The sequence below is a fragment of the Aricia agestis genome, chromosome 12, assembly GCF_905147365.1.
Source record: "Aricia agestis chromosome 12, ilAriAges1.1, whole genome shotgun sequence".
NCBI classification, from domain to species: Eukaryota; Metazoa; Arthropoda; class Insecta; order Lepidoptera; family Lycaenidae; genus Aricia; species Aricia agestis.
Window position 1 is genome coordinate 2739493 of NC_056417.1, and position 18520 is coordinate 2758012.

An 18520-nucleotide genomic window follows, 5' to 3' on the forward strand; every position below is an offset into this window, starting at 1 on the left:
GCCATTATAGCACTACCATTAAGCTTTAAGCGGACTACTTCGTATAGGGCCACACATTTCCTTAGGATGATGGATGTCTGCAGTGTGTGTGCAATTAAAGCGGGCGGGATACGACTTGATTACCCGGATATCCGGTTGGCGTCTGTCGATACGTTGTTACTGTTATATTGCTTGTCATAAGACGATGTAAACAAACTTTTTTAAAGGACTTTGTCACGGTTTATTAGATCTTGGGATTTCGGAAAAAACGTGTTTTGTCGATGTCTGTAAAGTCATATTAGCTACCTTTTTTAAATCTAACGTATCAGGTAACGACAAAACATTTTATATCCATAACGTCTGTATACACAATCACAATATCTTGTGAATTTTTAGGGTTCAGTACCCAAAGGGTAAAAACGGGACCCTATTACTGAGACTTCGATGTCTGTCCGTCTGTCCTTCTGTGACTTCTGTCCATCTGTCTGTCTGTCTCCTTTCTAGGGATATTTAATACACATCCTTCTTTGTCGGGATACGAACCCGCGACACGAGCTATATAGGTAAATACTAAATATTTTAAATACATAGGATTTGATGCCGAGGATTTAGGCAGAAGGCTGAATCAGGCTAGATAGAGCCTAGCTTTGTGCTACAATGTCGGGTTCAAATAAATCAAGAAGTTCCAGAACAGAGGTCACAATTAAATAACTGTTGCAAATGCGATTTGTCCCGATACAATTTATTGCCGTCTTAAATTGATGTTAAACCTGTCAGGCTTATAACGACTCTATCTCTAGATCTATTAGGTTGATTATCCTTTGTGCTAGGTCCTTAAAAGTTTTAAGGCTTTTCATACTGGATGCGTTTTTGTTATATTGATTTCGTTGTGAAACTCAATTGTATCAGGTTCTTCCTATTTTAACCGACTGTGCCAAAGGAAGGACTATATTTTTATATTGAGTTTAAGTGATTTTATTACATTTTAAAAGACATCTTAGTCGTGAAAGATTGGCTATCTCAAATCAGTAAGTAATCCTTTCTTCTTCTTCAGTTTAGACATATTTAATAATTATACTACGGCTAAGATGATGATGCTCTTCACCTTTTGGTGCTCCATGAAAATAGACATTGCCTAGGCACACGAGTTTCTTACGCCGGTTCTTAGGCACCATGTAGACTCTCTGAAAACATTTATTTTAAATTTATTCAGAAATAAAACAATTTTGATGTTTTTGCACTACTACCTTTTACTTCATCGATAGACCTTTAAAATTATTATTTTCGCAAACAATTATGTACTCTTAAATGATGATTAAAGATATAATTGTATAAAATTTATGATAATTATATTTAAGAAACAGGGTCTCCTAAAACACTTGAAGTGTACAAACGCCTCTAGAAAAAAATCTAATCGCAATATCGTATCCCGTATGAAAAGCCATTATAAGCTACATTATCAGTGCAATGTCACTGCGGTGAACAGATCTCTCGCATTACAGTAAGTGGTGTAGACGCGAATACAGACACTTGTGGACTCTACATAGAGATAATAATATCCCACTTCTGACACCTTACTATAAAGTATAATAGTACTTATAAAATGTAATAAAATGTTACAGGCAGTACAAAAAATACAAGGCATTTTGTTTCGTCTTCATTCTGTAAAAATAAAAAAATGTAAAATTCTTAATTTGAAAAGTGGTAGTTTTTAATTTCCAACCTACTATGTGCTAATCCTCTATCTACTATCTATAGTGTGGTACGTCATTCAGCAATGTACACACCCTATCTACAATGTCGCGATAACGCATCGATAAAAATCTTATCACTCCACTTTTACGAGGAGACGAATGTAGTTGTGTCTGTGAAGTGAAAAAAATAAAAATGCGCGCCAAAAATCTTTTGACGTTTTTGTTTTTTAATTTTTATTTTGCGTGCGGCCAAGACGTTACGGAGGAAGCGGTGAGTGTGATAAAGGTGTGTTCACATTGTACGTGCAGTGAAATACCAGACGTGGACGGTACACATTTAGTTTTAAATATATTGTGTTCGGAGCTAGATAAAATAGACAATCTAGCTGATTTGGATAAAATCGAGTGGCCCGAAAATCCCAATGGCTTGAAAATCGCTGCTACCTTTGAAGGACTTGGAATCTCTACACTAGGCAAGTAAGTAGTTTGTACCTCATATTGTGAAGTGGTAACTATAAACTAAACCATTTTTAAGAGTTTACGAAATTGTAGTGATGCTAAACATTGTAGTGATGGTTTACCAGGCGATATAGCCTCATTAACATTTATTACTTTCCTTTCCAAAATAAGTCCTTAAATAACATAGCCCAAATGCTTCAATCAAACAAAATTGGTTTTGGCTAAAATGCTGCATAATTTAGATGTACCCTTGTTCATTATAGGAAATGAGCATGGCTGTGCCAAAAGCAGTTATTAGCTAATTTTGGACTATAAATATAAGCTGCAAGCAACCAATACGCACAATGACTGCAATTTATATTCTAATCTTTATAAACTTTATAATATTATCACCTTATGTACAGAATTCTTAAATATCTTTTAGGAAGTAAAATTGAAATTTGATACGACCTTAATTTTGGATGTAAGTTATACAAATATTATGTATTCTGTGTAAGACTGTGACCATAATAAAATAGTAATCCTGGAATAATTATTGTAACATATAATATTATATTTCATTACTGGACGACGCCCGCAACTCCGTTGCGCCTAAATTCGTTTATCGCGCGGTAGCCGTACATTTTTTGGGATAAAAATAATAAATATCCTTTGCCTTTTCCAGGGACTCAAATGTAGGTATATTATACCAAATTTATTACATATTTATGTAATATAATTATAAGTAATAAATTTGGTATAATGTATACCAAAATATGTCAGCAAAATCAGTTTGGGCGTGAAGAGATAACAGACAGACAGACACACTTTCGCATATATAATATTAGTATGGATGTTAATATAAGTATTAGCTTAGTTATGTTACTTTTAAACAACTAATTATATTCTAGTAATTGAACTACCGTGTTTCGTGAATCATTTTCAATACCTACGTGTAAACAAAGTTTGTACGAGGTGTGATAAACTGATAACATATTCCAAGTAAATGCTGTTGCAATACATTTTATTTTGTTTTTGTTTCAATGGATACAAGCCCATACAATATGGGTGTTCATCATTTAGACATTGTTGCCATGGAAGTAAGGTCCAAATATGGTTTGCTTGCCCCTTATTTTATAAAAAAAATCTATAAAAGAAAAACTTGAGAGGTGTCAAGACTGTCAAGGGACACCCAAATGGAACGAAGTTATTTCTTATAAAAAACGCCACCTAAACGCGTCGGTTTATTCTCAAAAAACGTCATCTAGTTGACGCACAAGAATACTATCAACGCCCTCTGCCCCTACCATGCAGGTACTAATAAAAAAGTGTCGAGGTCAAATATCGTTCTGTGTAGCCTCTTTTACGCCGAACGCGCGATAAGGAACTTCGTTTCAATATGTAACATGACGTCACATCCCAATCGGAAGAACCGTAAAATCGTTTATCTTTTTCGTTAGTCCAAATCAAATAAAATATAAAAGCACATTTTCAAATCGCCTTTATTTATCAATCGTAAGCTTTTATTTTATGATAAGGGTAAAATACGATTTCCTAGGCCAAGTTCTCCTAGAAATAGGCACGCATTTGTTTAATGACGTTCAATACGTACTTATCAAGTAGCCTATTGCAGTACGTTGTACCAAAAGTAAATAAGAGTAAAACTGGAAATATCTAAGCATTCCATCTAAGTTGCTTACTTATTAAGAGGGCGACTAACCCCAAAAACCAAACATCGTCCTTTTCTCTTCACACTCACGCCCGTCTTTTATATGCCAGGTGAAAAAGAACGACGCGGATTCATCGCCAAATTAGTTTTTTCTCAATAACTCACAATATACAACATTTTAAAAATCCGCTAGGTCGATCTCTCAATGATAGAATTTTATACAATGTGTTAAAATATTAACTTAGTTCAATGCACGGGTATGGCAATAAATGAAAATTTCGTGAAAATTAGATGCATCTTTGTAAATTTTTTTCTATCGAGAAAATTTTAAGACATCGTGTTTTTGCTCAGATTGAATTCTTGGAAATATAATGTAGTATCTAATTTTAGAAAATGAAACAATTCGGGGCTTATTTTCAAGTATAAAAATGAATTATATAAAATCGATACTTTAGGGTTAGTCGCCCCCTTAATGGATAATTTATTTGTGTTAAAAACACAAAGACATCTAAGCAAAAGCCTTATAAGATCCAAACCACGCAGCGAGTTAGAAAACTTCATTTTAACCGACTTTCAAAAAAAAGAGAGAATAATTGTTATTCGGCTGTGGATATTTTTATAATATGTCAGTCTGTTACAGCTTCGTGGTTCGGACTATAGATCTCTCTCTGTTGATGAAAATTGAAGGATCATGTAGGATACGCCGTAAATCATCCTAAATGATACATGACATCATGTTACTAGATACTAATGGTACCTACTGTAGTTCCTACACCATTATAGACCTATTTGCAGCACCTATGACGTCACAAGCCAGTAATCTTATGCCTACGTAAAGACGCTTGATCTAATGGTTTATTAGAACTACAATGATATTTGCTATTAAGCTTTAACAAGGGCGTCGCCAGCCGATGGCGCAGGGGGGGGGGGCAAGTTGACTTTACCTACTACAGTCTACAATTCATACTTTACTCACTCTCTATAAATGAGAAAAGTAGGTATGAATTGTAGGTAAAGTCGAACAGCACATAAAGCTTTTCACTTGTACTACGAGCCTTACATCTATTACCAGATTTTAATATTATAGTGGTCGTTGTTTGCATTATATTTGGCAACTTTTTTAGAGTCTCTAGGAGGGGGAGGGGGCAGCTGCCCCTCCCTGCCCCGCCTTGGCGACGCCCTTGAGCTTTAAGAGCCCTAACTTGACTACATAGGTACTTTAACCTAGATCTCAAAATCTGTAAGGTCTAGAAAACTGATTTTTTGACACAAGTAACTTCAGTTCATAAAGATTAAATGCTCAAGACGAAAACACGATTACTCAAAAAATGCTCGATAGTTTCTTTTTTACAAAAAACCTTGTTTTAGACACATTTTTGCTTGGATCTTCGAAGTTTGCTGTCTTTTCTTTATTATTTTTTAATATCTAAAAAGGTATTGATAGAACCTAAATTTGCTCAAAACACTTTTTTCATAATCATTATAGTTCGTCTTTTATTCAAGTAAAACTTACTCGGCGATGATTCCGCGCCGTCCTTTTTCACCTGGCATATGAAAGACGGGCGTGAGTGTGAAGAGAGGACGATGTTTGATTTTTAGAGTCAGGTGAGCTCTTAATATAAACGTTTCTCTTAATTTATAGACCTATTTCAGTTGCAACTTTTAACCCATTTTTCGTAAAAATTCCTCCCGAATGATTCAAGATCTGCTACTTTATATATGCCATGATGCATACCTTATAACACTTAAAGGAGGAGATAAAATATATTAATCACTTCCTGCGCCTGTGCTGATTCGCAACACAAACATCACTTGATTGATGGCTCCGCAAACTGTATTCTATGCCTGATTAAAGAATCTTAGTAACAACAGATATTTCTATTTTTAGCTGAAAAGTATGCAACGACCTAAATTAAAGGATGTAGAAAAGTTTCAATAAGATATATATTACTGCAATGTTTCCACACTAGAGTGCAGCACTAGCATAGACAGTAAACAAAAAGTATTGTTCGACGTTTCTGTTAGTATTCTGATATGATGTGTGCAACATGTCGGATTCTGGTCGGATTCCCTATTCGTTTCGCTATTCCCTATTCGTTTCCAACAAGCCTTTCTTTCGTTCTACATAAGCCCGCGCTGGTTAAGCTGGTTATGACATTATTTCTTGCATAAATATGTAAGAAATAACGTCATAACCAGCTTATAGTATTTAACCCAGGGTAAACTTTAATCTGCCTAGGGTTAACTAAAATCTGCGTAGGTGAAAAACGACTCAAAGTTTATTTCTAACAAGAATTTTCTCAATAGCGGCTCTACGGAGAGAAATATTTTACGTGTTTAATAAATAAGAGACAATCAGGCAGCAAACCAAAATGTAATGAAAACGATATGATAATGATAGATAGTACTAACTACACACTATTATCTTGTGCGCGTTCCAGTTCAAGGTAGATTAGAATTCTTAAAAAGATTTCATGGGGTTTTTGTATTTAAATTATATTATTCATAGGTTTCCCAATGTTAGTATTGGTAATGATTGTAATTCAAGTTGTTAACTTAAGAATAGAAGTCATGCTAACGTAAAGCACGTAAGCGCGCGAAAAATGTTGGTCCTTCGAGACGGATGTTTTGAAACAATACTTTAGCCAGCGTTTTGTTTTTAAAAATAGAATTTATAATATTTTATGTATAAGATGCATTTCGTCGTTGCAAAGATAAAATCTCTCATGTGACATTTTTAAGTTTCCGAGAAAAACGATAAAAACTGTCTACTGAAAAAAAATGTTAGAAGGTTTGTAATTTTTTTAATGCAGATACATTTAGCATTTACAAATGGATATTTGTTGATATAATTATCAGTAATAAATGTTTAGAAAAGCCTGAAAAGTATTTTTTTAACGATTCCGCTGCACATAAGAGATTTTAGCTGCAAAATTTTGTTACATAAGAGATATTGTGCATTATTTTTTTGTGTTTTCTTCTTGCAACTAAGATATTTTAACCATTCATAGAACTTACTAAATTAAAAATAATCAGCCAAGTGCGAGTTGGACTCACGCGCGAAGGGTTCCGTACCGCTATAGAGCAAAATTTAGCCAAATTTTGTGTTTTTGTATGGTATATGGCCCCCCTTTCATTTTTATTTTATTTAAATAAGTATTATTATTTAAAGTACACATAATATATTTAAGTATTCTCTGAAAATTTCAAGTGCCTATTTATTATCATTATTGATATCAAGCAAAAATGCCAAAAAAATCTAGTTTATTGTATGGAAGCCCCCTTATATTTAATTTTTTTTTTGTTTTTATAGCGGCAACAGATATACACAATCTGTGAAGTTTCAGAAGTCTAGCTATAGCCGTTATTGAGTTACAGCCTGGATACAAACAGAGAGACGGACAAACAGACGGACTTACAAATAATTTGGTGACTAGTAGCTTTTTGCTATGGTAAGGTGGTCCACACATCATTATGGCGCAACTTATAAAGCACAGAACCATCTGGCGTATATTTCAGCCCTCTTATGTCTACCACGACTGGATCTCCTTTTTTGCCGGGACGTATAGATTTTAAGTTTGTTTCGAGTTCTTCGTAATTAAGAAAGAACTCACTGATTTAACACAGTGCCGGTCCTAACCAAATCTTCAGGCGGTGCGAAAACCAAAAGTGGCGTCCTTCCAAATAAAAAAATTGGGTGTCTCAGGTGGCTCAGGTGGTGCTGCTTATAGAAACGTTAGGGCTGCGGGTCGCAGTCGAAACGACGTAGGCTAAGTTTTTATTTGGATCTTCAAAGCGCCGCCTTTGCGGCAGCATTACTGCACATCGCAGGGATATGGGGGTGAGTGTGCTAACCCAATGGCGCCAACAGGTGCTTGTCATTACATTACGTACCAGGCAAGACCACATGACCTTCCCAACTGCCAGCCGCCGAACTGTGAAAGCGATCTGGTCGATACTACAACAGGGGATCACACATTCGAGGGACGCCCTTACCTTTGGTCATTACCTGCACCATACGGGCAGGAGGAAACCATCGCCTAGGTACCACTACAGTGAGGAAGAGGATGTTAAATTTTAACATCGAACGGGTATTTTGGTCGAGCTTGCTGCATTCGATAGACGTAATCACTAGGCGCGTAAATAGGAGGTTTGATGTACTGTTCAATAGTTGAATGGACACTGTCCACTTCCATCATCGTATGACCTTTTTCTAAATACAACTGCTAAATTACAATAATAATATCTATGGACGCTTCACACCACGTCAGTCTGGCCCTGTGGTAAGTACCTGAAGGACTTGTGTTACAGGTACCAGACAACGGAAATATATTTAATACTTTTATACTATACATATATTTAAGATTTTTATTATATCATACACATATTTAATACACATCCATGACCCAGGAACTTTGAAAACTTTTTGTTCCGTCGGCGGGACTAGAAACCGCGATCCCCGGCTTGAGCTACCGACGCGCTCACCACTGAGCCACAGAGGTCGTCAATGAAAGAAATAACGGTAGATATTTCCACGCGGGCAAGAATTAAAATTTGTCGACGAGTATAATATCTACTTGGGCCAGTCTCCTTTAACAAAAGACTAGGAAAGGAAGTCAATCGTCGAATTTAAACCGCCTGGAAGAGCAACTGGTCCATGAAGACGCTGATGAAGGGAGATTTGTAAATCTCCCTGAAACGCAGACTCGTCGACATGATGTGTATTCTGCCCATCCTAACCTACGGTGCTCAGACCTGGTCATTGACCGAGTGGCAAAGGTTCCAGCTCAAAGAGCAATGGAGCGCAGCATGTTAGGTGTAAAACTAGCTGACCGAATAAAAAACAGCACGCTGCGCTCCAAAACAGGTGTTAAAGACGTCGCGTCGGCATGAAAGCTGCAAAATTCAAGTGGGACTGAAATGGTTCCAGAGGACGGAAATGGCGAGATGCACTGGATGCCTACAAACCAGGCTGACTACCAGTGGGATAGCACTGAAGGTGGCCTCAAACTAGTAGTGGTGTGATGCATTTGTTTTCGTTCCGTCTCACTTCCAATGCGTCGATTAATTATTTCGCTTTCTGTCTAAAAAAAAGGCGCGAAATCTATGCGTACTAAGATCACATAACTTCACATATAAGATCAGTAACTTGCAACAATTTGAATAAAAACGGTTAGTGAAACCTCAGTATCATCTGAAGCACATAAGAGATTTTGTGTTGTAACTTGTAAGTTACTTTCAACAATTTGAATAATATTGGTCAGTGAATATCCTCTTATGTGTCATCTCAGGAACATGAGAGATTTTACTATACATATTATGCACGCTCACACATAGGATATTTTAAAAAAGAGTTCTAGCTAAGGCATATATGGACATAAGAGTTTTTGTAGTCGATAACTCTTGAAATTCTGAATACAAAAATGCGAAAAACGCATTTTGGGTAAAACTGCACATAAGAGGTTTTATCTTTGCAACGACGATTTTCGATTAAAAATATAGCATTTATCATTGAAAATGAAGAAGCACTGTACTGTAATTCTGCAATACAAAAATATTACAAAATAATAAGTTTAAAATCATCAAATAGCACTATTCCGTAATCCGTTATAGTATCACTGCTAATTTTGTGTTCAAGGAACCTGCTAGGAACAACTAATATTTGATTATCATTATTCATTATATTTTCAGGTTACCGCCGAATTCACAACTAGAAACTCTTAAGTTTAGCGGGAACGCCATTAAAACCTACTGGCCTGATCCGTTTAGAGAGGTACCGAATTTGAAGAAACTCTCCTTCTATCAGAACGAGCTGACGGAAATAACTCCTGACCTCTTCACCAATCTAGAAGGATTAGAAGATCTAGATCTTTCATACAACAAGATCTCGCAGTTCAATCCATTGGATTTTAAGCTCTTACACCGCGTCAGAAGGTTTAATTTGCAAAGTAATGTATTAAAGAAGATTCCATTTGAAGCTTTAAAACCTATGGTAGCTCTGGAAGATCTGGATTTGAGTAAGAATGGAATATACGATGTGCTTCTAAGAAGAGTGAACAGTGATGTACTGAAGAACTTGAAAAGGTTGAATTTGAACGGGAATAGAATAAGATCTATATCCAAAGAGTCGTTTCCAGAAGATAATGTTATGTAAGTATAATGTTAATGGAATATAAAATACTTACTTCACTTTATAATTTTTTAGGGCAATAATATAGGGCAAATCCCAAATAATAATAATTTATACCGGAGCTATACTTAAAAACATAATGTTAACAAAAACTAAGTGCTATACCTAGCTAAAAAGTTTGCCTATAGCAGGGGTGGCCAACTTGATTAGATGTACTGTTTACTAACGAAACCCTGTGCGATCTACCAAGTATATACTTCTTGAAATCTTAAATGAAACAGCATAGTTTAGCTTATTGGTCTGGTAGTCTGGTCTAATTATTTATATTTTTCGCCTGGCCACGATCGACTGGACTAACAGTCGCAATCGACCGGTTGGCCAGTGGCCACCCCTGGCCTATAGGCTTTCTTACATTATTTACTTAGATGTTAGTGTTTGGTGCTACTTTTTGTCACTACTCACTTTGACTGCAATTGTTATGGCATAGAAGCGCCCCTAATTACAAACATTATTATTATAATTGTACATATTTAAAACTATTATTAAGTCATATAAATTAACTTTTTACATTGAGCTCAGACAGAAAAGTGACAGAATAGAGTAGCTACAAATAAAGAGATTACTTGAAAACGATCACAATTTATTGATGTTATTTGTAATAATTGAAATGCAATTATCTAATCTATTGCAGAGAGCTTCTGGACATTTCCAACAATATAATTGAAGTGATCGAAGAGGATTCGTTCCTTTCCTGCACGAGTTTACGCGAATTGAACCTTGCGCAGAACAACATAACGTTCACTTTTGCGTTGCCGCCCACGCTGCAGATTGCCATTCTGAAGATCAACACTCTATACCACTGGCCGAAGTTCCCGGCCGGTATAACGTATATAGATTTATCGTACAATCGATTGTCAACTCTATACGATGAGAATAACGTCCATTTTGATAATTTAGAGGTTAGTAATTTAGGTTAGAATTTAGTTAATCTATTAAATTTATTTTTTAAAGTGAAAATGAACCTTATGTTTACGGCACAAAGGGCATGTCAGAGGAAAAATACGTCTGAATGGACTGAAAGATTGTCCTTATTTCATAAGGACAATCTTTCAGCACCAACAACGAACCACTGTTCCACCTAACTACAATAGATGTAGAGCAAATGACACTATTAGGCCAAATACTATTACAAAGTATGTACTGTATGTATTGTATTGTAAAAACAACATTCTTGTATCTTTCCTGTTACTGCAGATAGTAAAATCGGCCAAGTGCGAGTCGGACTCGCGCTTGAAAGATTCCATACCGTTATAGAGCAAAAATAGACTAAAATTTGTCTTTTTTGTATGGGAAATATTAAATTTAAATTTTTATTTTATTTTAATATTATTATTAATTATTGAAGTGGACATATAATTAGGGCTTTTGTGAAAGTATGAAATGCCTACTTGTTGCCATTATTGATATCGAGCAACAAAGGCCAAAAAAATCACGTTTGTTGTATGGGAGCCCCCCTTAAATATTAATTTTATTTTGTTTTTAGTATTTCTTGTTATAGCGGCAACAGATATACATAATCTGTGAAAATTTTAGAAGTCTAGCTATAGCGGTTCTTGAGATACAGCCTGGAGACAGACAGACGGACGGACGGATAGACGGACAGACTTCGAAATCTCAGTAATAGGGTTCCGTTTTTACCCTTTGGGTACGGAACCCTAAAAAATTATCACATAACATCAGGCGAGGCGTATGTTCGGTTGGCTTTTATATCAGAAAAATTGATTCATAGCCCATAGGCAGATTGCGGACTTTCGTAATTTGGTCGACTAAAAGTAGTACTTCCTTATTCGATGCAGTTACTATTATAATTAACCTATTCAATACAAAAAAAATCCATAAAATATCTGTGTAAACAAAATATCTATTAAAATTCTTCGATTTTCAGGTCCTAAACATTGGAGGTAACCAACTCAAAGAATTCTACATCGAGAAGAAGTTACCAAAACTGTTCATCTTAGATTTATCATACAATCTTTTGTCTGACGTGCCGAAATGTTTCACCAGCCAGACTTTTCCGAATCTAGAAGAGTTGAGACTTGATGGGAATCCTATGGAGAGTATTTACTTCAAGAACATAATTGCCTTAAAAACTTTGTATATGAATGATATGAGTAAACTCTCTGTAGTCGAAGATAAAGCGTTCAGCAATGTCATTGGGAGAAATGATGACTTATTCGCCAAGAACTGTTTCTCTCTCTTTCTCTCCAACTGTGCGGGACTGAAAGAGATACAGGAGGGGGCTTTTGACGGTACTTCGTTGTGTGCGGTAAGTAGAATATTTATTTATTGTGAAACTAATACAAGTTAGTTTCACAATAAATAAATATAAAAAAATCTCAGTTAAAATCACACTTCACGGCAGTAAAGCGACATCCATACTAACATTATAAACGCGAAAGTGTGTCTATCTGTCTATCTGTTACCTCTTAACGCCCAAACCGCTGAACCGATTTTGCTGAAATTTGGTAAGGAGATACTTTCTGTCCCGGACGTAGGATACTTTTATCCCAGACAAATGTACAATTTCCACGCAATAAACTAATTCCGGAGTTGCGGGCGCCATCCAGCGAAACATAAGCGCAATTTGCGTCCATGTACGCATTTCCGTACGCAATTTGCGTGTACGCTATCAAAGCATGTCGTTATTAGCGATTGACTTTGATTTTCATCCACTATTTTCTTCCTGCTCAATTGAAAAAAAAGAGTGTAAATTAATGAATATTTTCAGCTAGACATAAGCAGCAACAGTCTGACAGGGTTGTCCAAAACCCTTCTAGACTGGAGTACGGTGGACAGTGTGAATCTACAGAACAACCCGTGGCATTGCAGCTGTGATCTGCAATGGGTTATTGACGATTTGCTGCCCAAGCTGTATAAAGTTAATTCGAGACTGTTAACTGAGTTGAGGTATGTGGATTTTCATCATCAATTTTAAGAAATGAGGGTATTTAAGTTCGTGACATATTAACAGCTGGTATGCCACGACGATCGGCACGAAAGACATAGGGCCTACGTCTTGTCCTGCAGCACCTGGCGGAGCTAGATAAACACGAGTATATCGGGTCCGCCCTCTAGCGGCAAATGAAATATCAAAAAGACCCTCATTTTAAAAACATTATAAAATATTTTTTAGTCAAATTGGTAATTCTAACGGACATATTAATAAAATAATACGTTAATTAATACGTTCCGATACGTTAAGTCATTTGACAACCGTTGTGTTAATATTTTATTAATAAGAAAGTATTTTTAATTAGCTCTTAAACGGTAATAACATTATGTTTTATCTTGCGCTTGCGCTTTTGCGTCGGCTGGCGGCATTTCTTATGATGTGTTGTTTCAGATGCGGCTCTCCTCGGGCTTTCTCTGGTCTGCGGCTGATACACTGGTACAACTGGACTGAGCAGGCCATGTGCGGGGAAGATTATACATCGCACAGCACTTACATGGTACGTTATACACTTTTTTTTTAAATTAAATAAAGGGGCAAACGAGCAAACGGGTCACCTGATGGTAAGCAACTACCGTCGCCCATGGACACTCGCAACATCAGAAGAGCTGCAGGTGCGTTGCCGGCCTTTTAAGAGGGAATACGCTCTTTTCTTGAAGGTTTGCAGGTCGTATAGGTCCGGAAATACTGCCGGTGACAGTTCGTTCCAGAGTTTTACAGTGCGCGGCAGAAAGTTACGCGAAAAACGCACTGTGGAAGACCACTCATCAAGGTGATGAGGATGGTATGTTTTTCGCGTGGGACGATAGCCAAAAGTTACAGGTGGTATGATTCCGAACAATTCCTCAGAGCACTCCCCGTGATACAACCGATAGAGGGTGCAGAGTGAAGCTACATCTCGGCGTAATTCCAAGGGGTCCAAGCTGTTTGAAACACTATGACAGTCAACAATTCGAGCGGCCCTTCGTTGGATACGATCCAGAGGGAGCAGTTGGTATTTTGGCGCCCCTGCCCAGAGATGAGAACAATATTCCATATGAGGCTGAACCTGCGCCTTGTATAAGAGTTGTAGGCGTTGGTCCGGACTGAAGTACTGTCTCGCCCTATTAAGAACACCAAGCTTCTTCAAGGCTAATTTGGCCTTACCCTCTAGATGGTATCGGAACTGGACTTCGCTCGATATGTTGACGCCCAGTATCTCAATGCTAGGGGAGATGGTTAAAGATGTGCCCTCGAAACGATGATATACGACCATTGGTGACTTTTTAGTGGTGAACGCGCAGACTCACTCACAGTCTTGGCGGGGTAAAATTGGACCAAGTTACGTCTACCCCATTCAGAGACCTTATCCAATGAATTCTCCACCTTAGACACAAGTTCGTTTCGACTCTCAGTGACATTTTGCCGAGAAATATTAGGGGAGCCGGTATATACAGCATAACCTGTACTATCATCCGCATAGCAATGAATGCCGTTGTTTTTGTGACATGTCATTGATATGCAGTATGAATAGAGTAGGCGATAGCACACAGCCCTGAGGGACACCAGCATCAACAGACTGAGTTTCCGAGCATTCGCCGTCAACTACGACCGTTATGCTTCTGTCTGCTAAGAAACTAGTGACCCACTTACATAATTTATCGGGCAGCCCGTATGATGGAAGCTTTGATAGCAGCGCTTTATGCCAAACCCGATCAAAGGCCTTCGCAATGTCCAAACTAACAGCCAATGCCTCTCCCTTCGACTCAATTGCCTGAGCCCAACGATGAGTCAGGTATGCTAAGAGATCACCAGCCGAGCGACCCTTACGATACCCGTATTGTTTGTCGCTTAGTAATCCCTGACCGTCCAAGTATCGAAGAAGCTGGCTATTGGTAATGGATTCCATTATCTTCGAGAAGAGAGAGGTTATAGCGATTGGTCTGTAGTTGGAAGGATTTGAGCGATCACCTTTTTTGGGGATCGGGTGCACCAAGGCTGTCTTCCAGGAAGCCGGGACGATGCCAGTTGAATAGGAGAGCCGAAAAAGACGCGTCAAGACCGGAGCCAACTCTGGAGCACACTTTTTCAACACAATAGACGGGATTCCGTCAGGCCCACTCGACTTTTGGATATCAAGGGGACGGAGGGCTTTTCGCACTGAGCGCTGATGAAACCGAGTATCCGACATGATGCTCGTGCATCGCGGTATGGTCGGCGGTTTCTGCCCCCCGTCATCCAGGGTCGAGTTTGACGCAAAGAGCTTGCCCAGAAGATCGGCTTTGTGTTTTGCGTCCTGGGCCAACGATCCATTTCCTACGTGTAGGGATGGTAGGGTTGGCTTGCAGAAATTTCCTTCAATAGCTTTGGCCAGAGACCAGAATGCACGGGTTCCCGAGGGGAGGCGCTCAAGTCTCTTGCCAATTCTATTGACGTGCTGTTGCTTTGCCCGAGTAATCTCTTTCTTGAGGGACCTAGAGGCAAGATTGTACTCCTTTTTATATGTGCTGGTATTTAAATCCCGAGCAGACACTGCGTTGGCCCAGGATTGGTAAGCCTCCTGCTTCCGGCGAGAAGCTTTTTTGGGGGATGAACCAAACCAGGGGCGAAATCTGCCGCCAGTCGGCACTACAGAGATCGGAATGAAAAGTTCCATCCCCTGCATCACCACATCGGCAACAGAGTTGGCAGTGTTGTCGGGATCATCCGGCGAGAAGCACACGTGCCCCCTAGGATAGGATGCAAAAAACGACCGCATCCCATCCCAGTCTGCCGACTTGTAGTGCCACACACGACGGTATTTAACAGCACTCTGTCTTAACACCGTCGTCGTCGTAGACTGACTATACTATCCTTCCTATTGATACAAATTAAGGAGACTGAGGAAATAAATATGATAATCTTAAAAGGACAAAAACATGATAGTTACACCGCAGTAAGCAGCTATTTGTTTCACAAAACATATAAGACCTGTAAGAGTGAAAGAGAAATATAGCTAATTTCTAATGTTGTCCCAGTTTTGGACTCCAAAATTACTATTCTGTAAGACTTTACTTACCTATGATGCAAAAAAAAAATTATCTAACGTCGTATTCTACTTTTTAAACGTTCATGCTTTGAGGTTATAATAGTTGATTGACTGTCTCCTGTAGAAGATGTATACTTACTTGTTAAAATTGCAGTTTAAAATGTTGCTATTGTTATTACAAACTTAAAATCACTTCAACACTTCCAGATCGAACCCTCTCGGTCAGCAGGTCCGCAGGTGACAACCCTGACGCTAATCCTGGGCGGCTGCATCATAGTGTGTCTGTGTATCGCGACAGCCCTGGCCGTGTACCTCATCCGCAGTCGGCGGCGGCACCGCGTGCGCCAGGCCGCGCTCGCACGCCGCCGGCAGAGCGCCGCCGATAACAACGGCAACGGCGAACAGTTCACCGCACTGAATAAGGCGTAGACATCATAGAGAATGACATACATATTAGATCTATGATAATATCTACCATAGACATGGTCACTAGGGTTAAATCAACCGCAACGAGATGCATTTCTAAATTTGTACTGAATTGACAGATTTCAATTGCGTGAGACGTCTTGAAAATCTGTCAAATCCATACTTTAGAAATGCATCTACGCGTCGCGTTGCGGTCTGAATCAACGGCGTAGATATCATAGACAAATAGATTAACAATAAGTCTATGGTCAAAATTCAATTTGTACGTAATTCAAAGGGGAAAGTGTTTTTATGTTCCCTTTTGACGTTTGAACCTCTGAAAAGATTTAGATGGAATTTGTTATGGTCATATTTTTGGGTCCCTGGATGGGACAAATAATAATTTTATTGCTAAACTAGCTGTCCCGGCAAACGTTTTTTTGCCGTATAAATTATATTTTGTAGTTGTAATGTTGTTCTTTATTATTTTATTATGAAGTGACTAAATAAGTATGGTAGCATGGCAACGTCCATCGCTATCCCGTTGCACAAACAATGGTCGGGGTCAGTCTCGAGTTGTAATAATTGACTATTATTTATTCAACAAATGCACTTATCAATATAAAAAGTACCCAGTAGCCGATTCTCAGACATACTGAATATGCATATAAAATTTGGTAAAAATCAGCAAAGCAGTTTCGGAGGAGTACGGTAACTAACATTGTGACACGAGAATTTTATATATAAGATAAGAAGATAAAAAAGCAGTATAAATAATATGTACGTAATCCACACCAAATATTGTATGCGAAAGTGTTTGTTACGTGTTCACGCTTAGCGATTGGTGAGCGCATTTAACGCAGAGTGAGAGGTAGCAAGGTTATATTATGCTTTGTAAGCTCGCTTCAAATACGTGATGAAAACCATCCTATTGATTAATTATTATTGGCGTTACTTAGATTTTAATTTTAAACCTACGCAAACCCCTAGGAATGCCAATCAGAGGCTTTTCTGAAGTATGAATTCGTAAAGTGCTAATAATTGGGTAGTTCACCTCATATTAAATTATGTACTGTAAACAATTATTTTTTAGTTTAATAAGACTTGCTAATAATTTATATAGTATGTAACAGTTATTTGTAAATATGTTTTGTAAATACTATCACAATATAAAGGTTACGTTACTAATGTAATATACTGTATAACCAAACTGTAAAAAATGTTTTTTTGAAAATTTATATAATTCCAATGATGATAAAATATGTTAAGTTTTACTTTATGAATAAATAGTTTTTATGATAAAAGGAAGGATTTTATTAATGTAATAAAATTAAAAAGTATCCAAAGAAACAAATAAAACAGTTTCTAATAAACAACATTTTATATTTGTATATATAAACGTTTATAAAACTACGATTATATTGCACATCTATGACTGCAAATGGGAGAAGGTTTAAGAACTTTAAAAATAATAATCAGTCCAAGAGCAGGAGTAAGTAAGTTATAATTATATAATACAATATATACATTTTACTTCGTAAATACTTCATTCATAACTTTGTCTTTTACAATCTTTATCTATAAGAATAATTACATATTTTGTCAATATTTCTATCACAGCTAATTTAGGTACCATTAAGGATAAAACAATTCATCTACACATAAATAAAATATATTACATCTTATATGTAAATATGTTTGAGCCAAACATATACGTCAACTTAAATAAAAACTAAAAACGGTTTAAATAGTTGAATAAAAGTGTAGTCATTATGCCAATGTTTTACTTAAAAAACAATGTATAACGATTTGTGAAAATATTTTACTATGCAATATCATGCAAATAAAGGTATAGTAGTAGAAATACCTTTTTATATAATAACACAGTATATAAGGGCCTGATCACACCGACGATACGGCAGATCGCCGCGCAATAGTTCCGCTAGTGTAAATTCATGGGCGTACCGAGGGGGGGGGGCAGCCGCCCCCCCCTGGATCATGTTGACCTCCGTACTAAGTATATTATCTAGTACTTTTATCTATAAAAAATAAAATTAGAAAACGGATTCCTGCCATTTGTTTGCAATAAAATATTTTTACAACTAAAAATTATTAATTTTTTATTCTTTATAAACACTTAGCTTATGAAAAATCTGATTCCCCCCAAGCCCCCCCCCCCCCCCCTGGC

The 18520-nt window shown here is 37.4% G+C and overlaps 1 protein-coding gene across 1 annotated transcript; it reads left to right on the forward strand.

The window, feature by feature from the left end:
- Positions 1-1395: 1395 nt before the first annotated feature.
- On the forward strand, positions 1396-16485 carry LOC121732563 (leucine-rich repeat-containing G-protein coupled receptor 5-like). Its single transcript, XM_042122488.1, has 7 exons — positions 1396-2150; positions 9472-9930; positions 10602-10869; positions 11856-12236; positions 12699-12877; positions 13314-13419; positions 16135-16485. The coding sequence occupies exons 1-7, from the start codon at positions 1867-1869 to the stop codon at positions 16354-16356; spliced, it is 1899 nt and encodes a 632-aa protein (XP_041978422.1). The 5' UTR covers positions 1396-1866; the 3' UTR covers positions 16357-16485.
- Positions 16486-18520: the final 2035 nt, after the last annotated feature.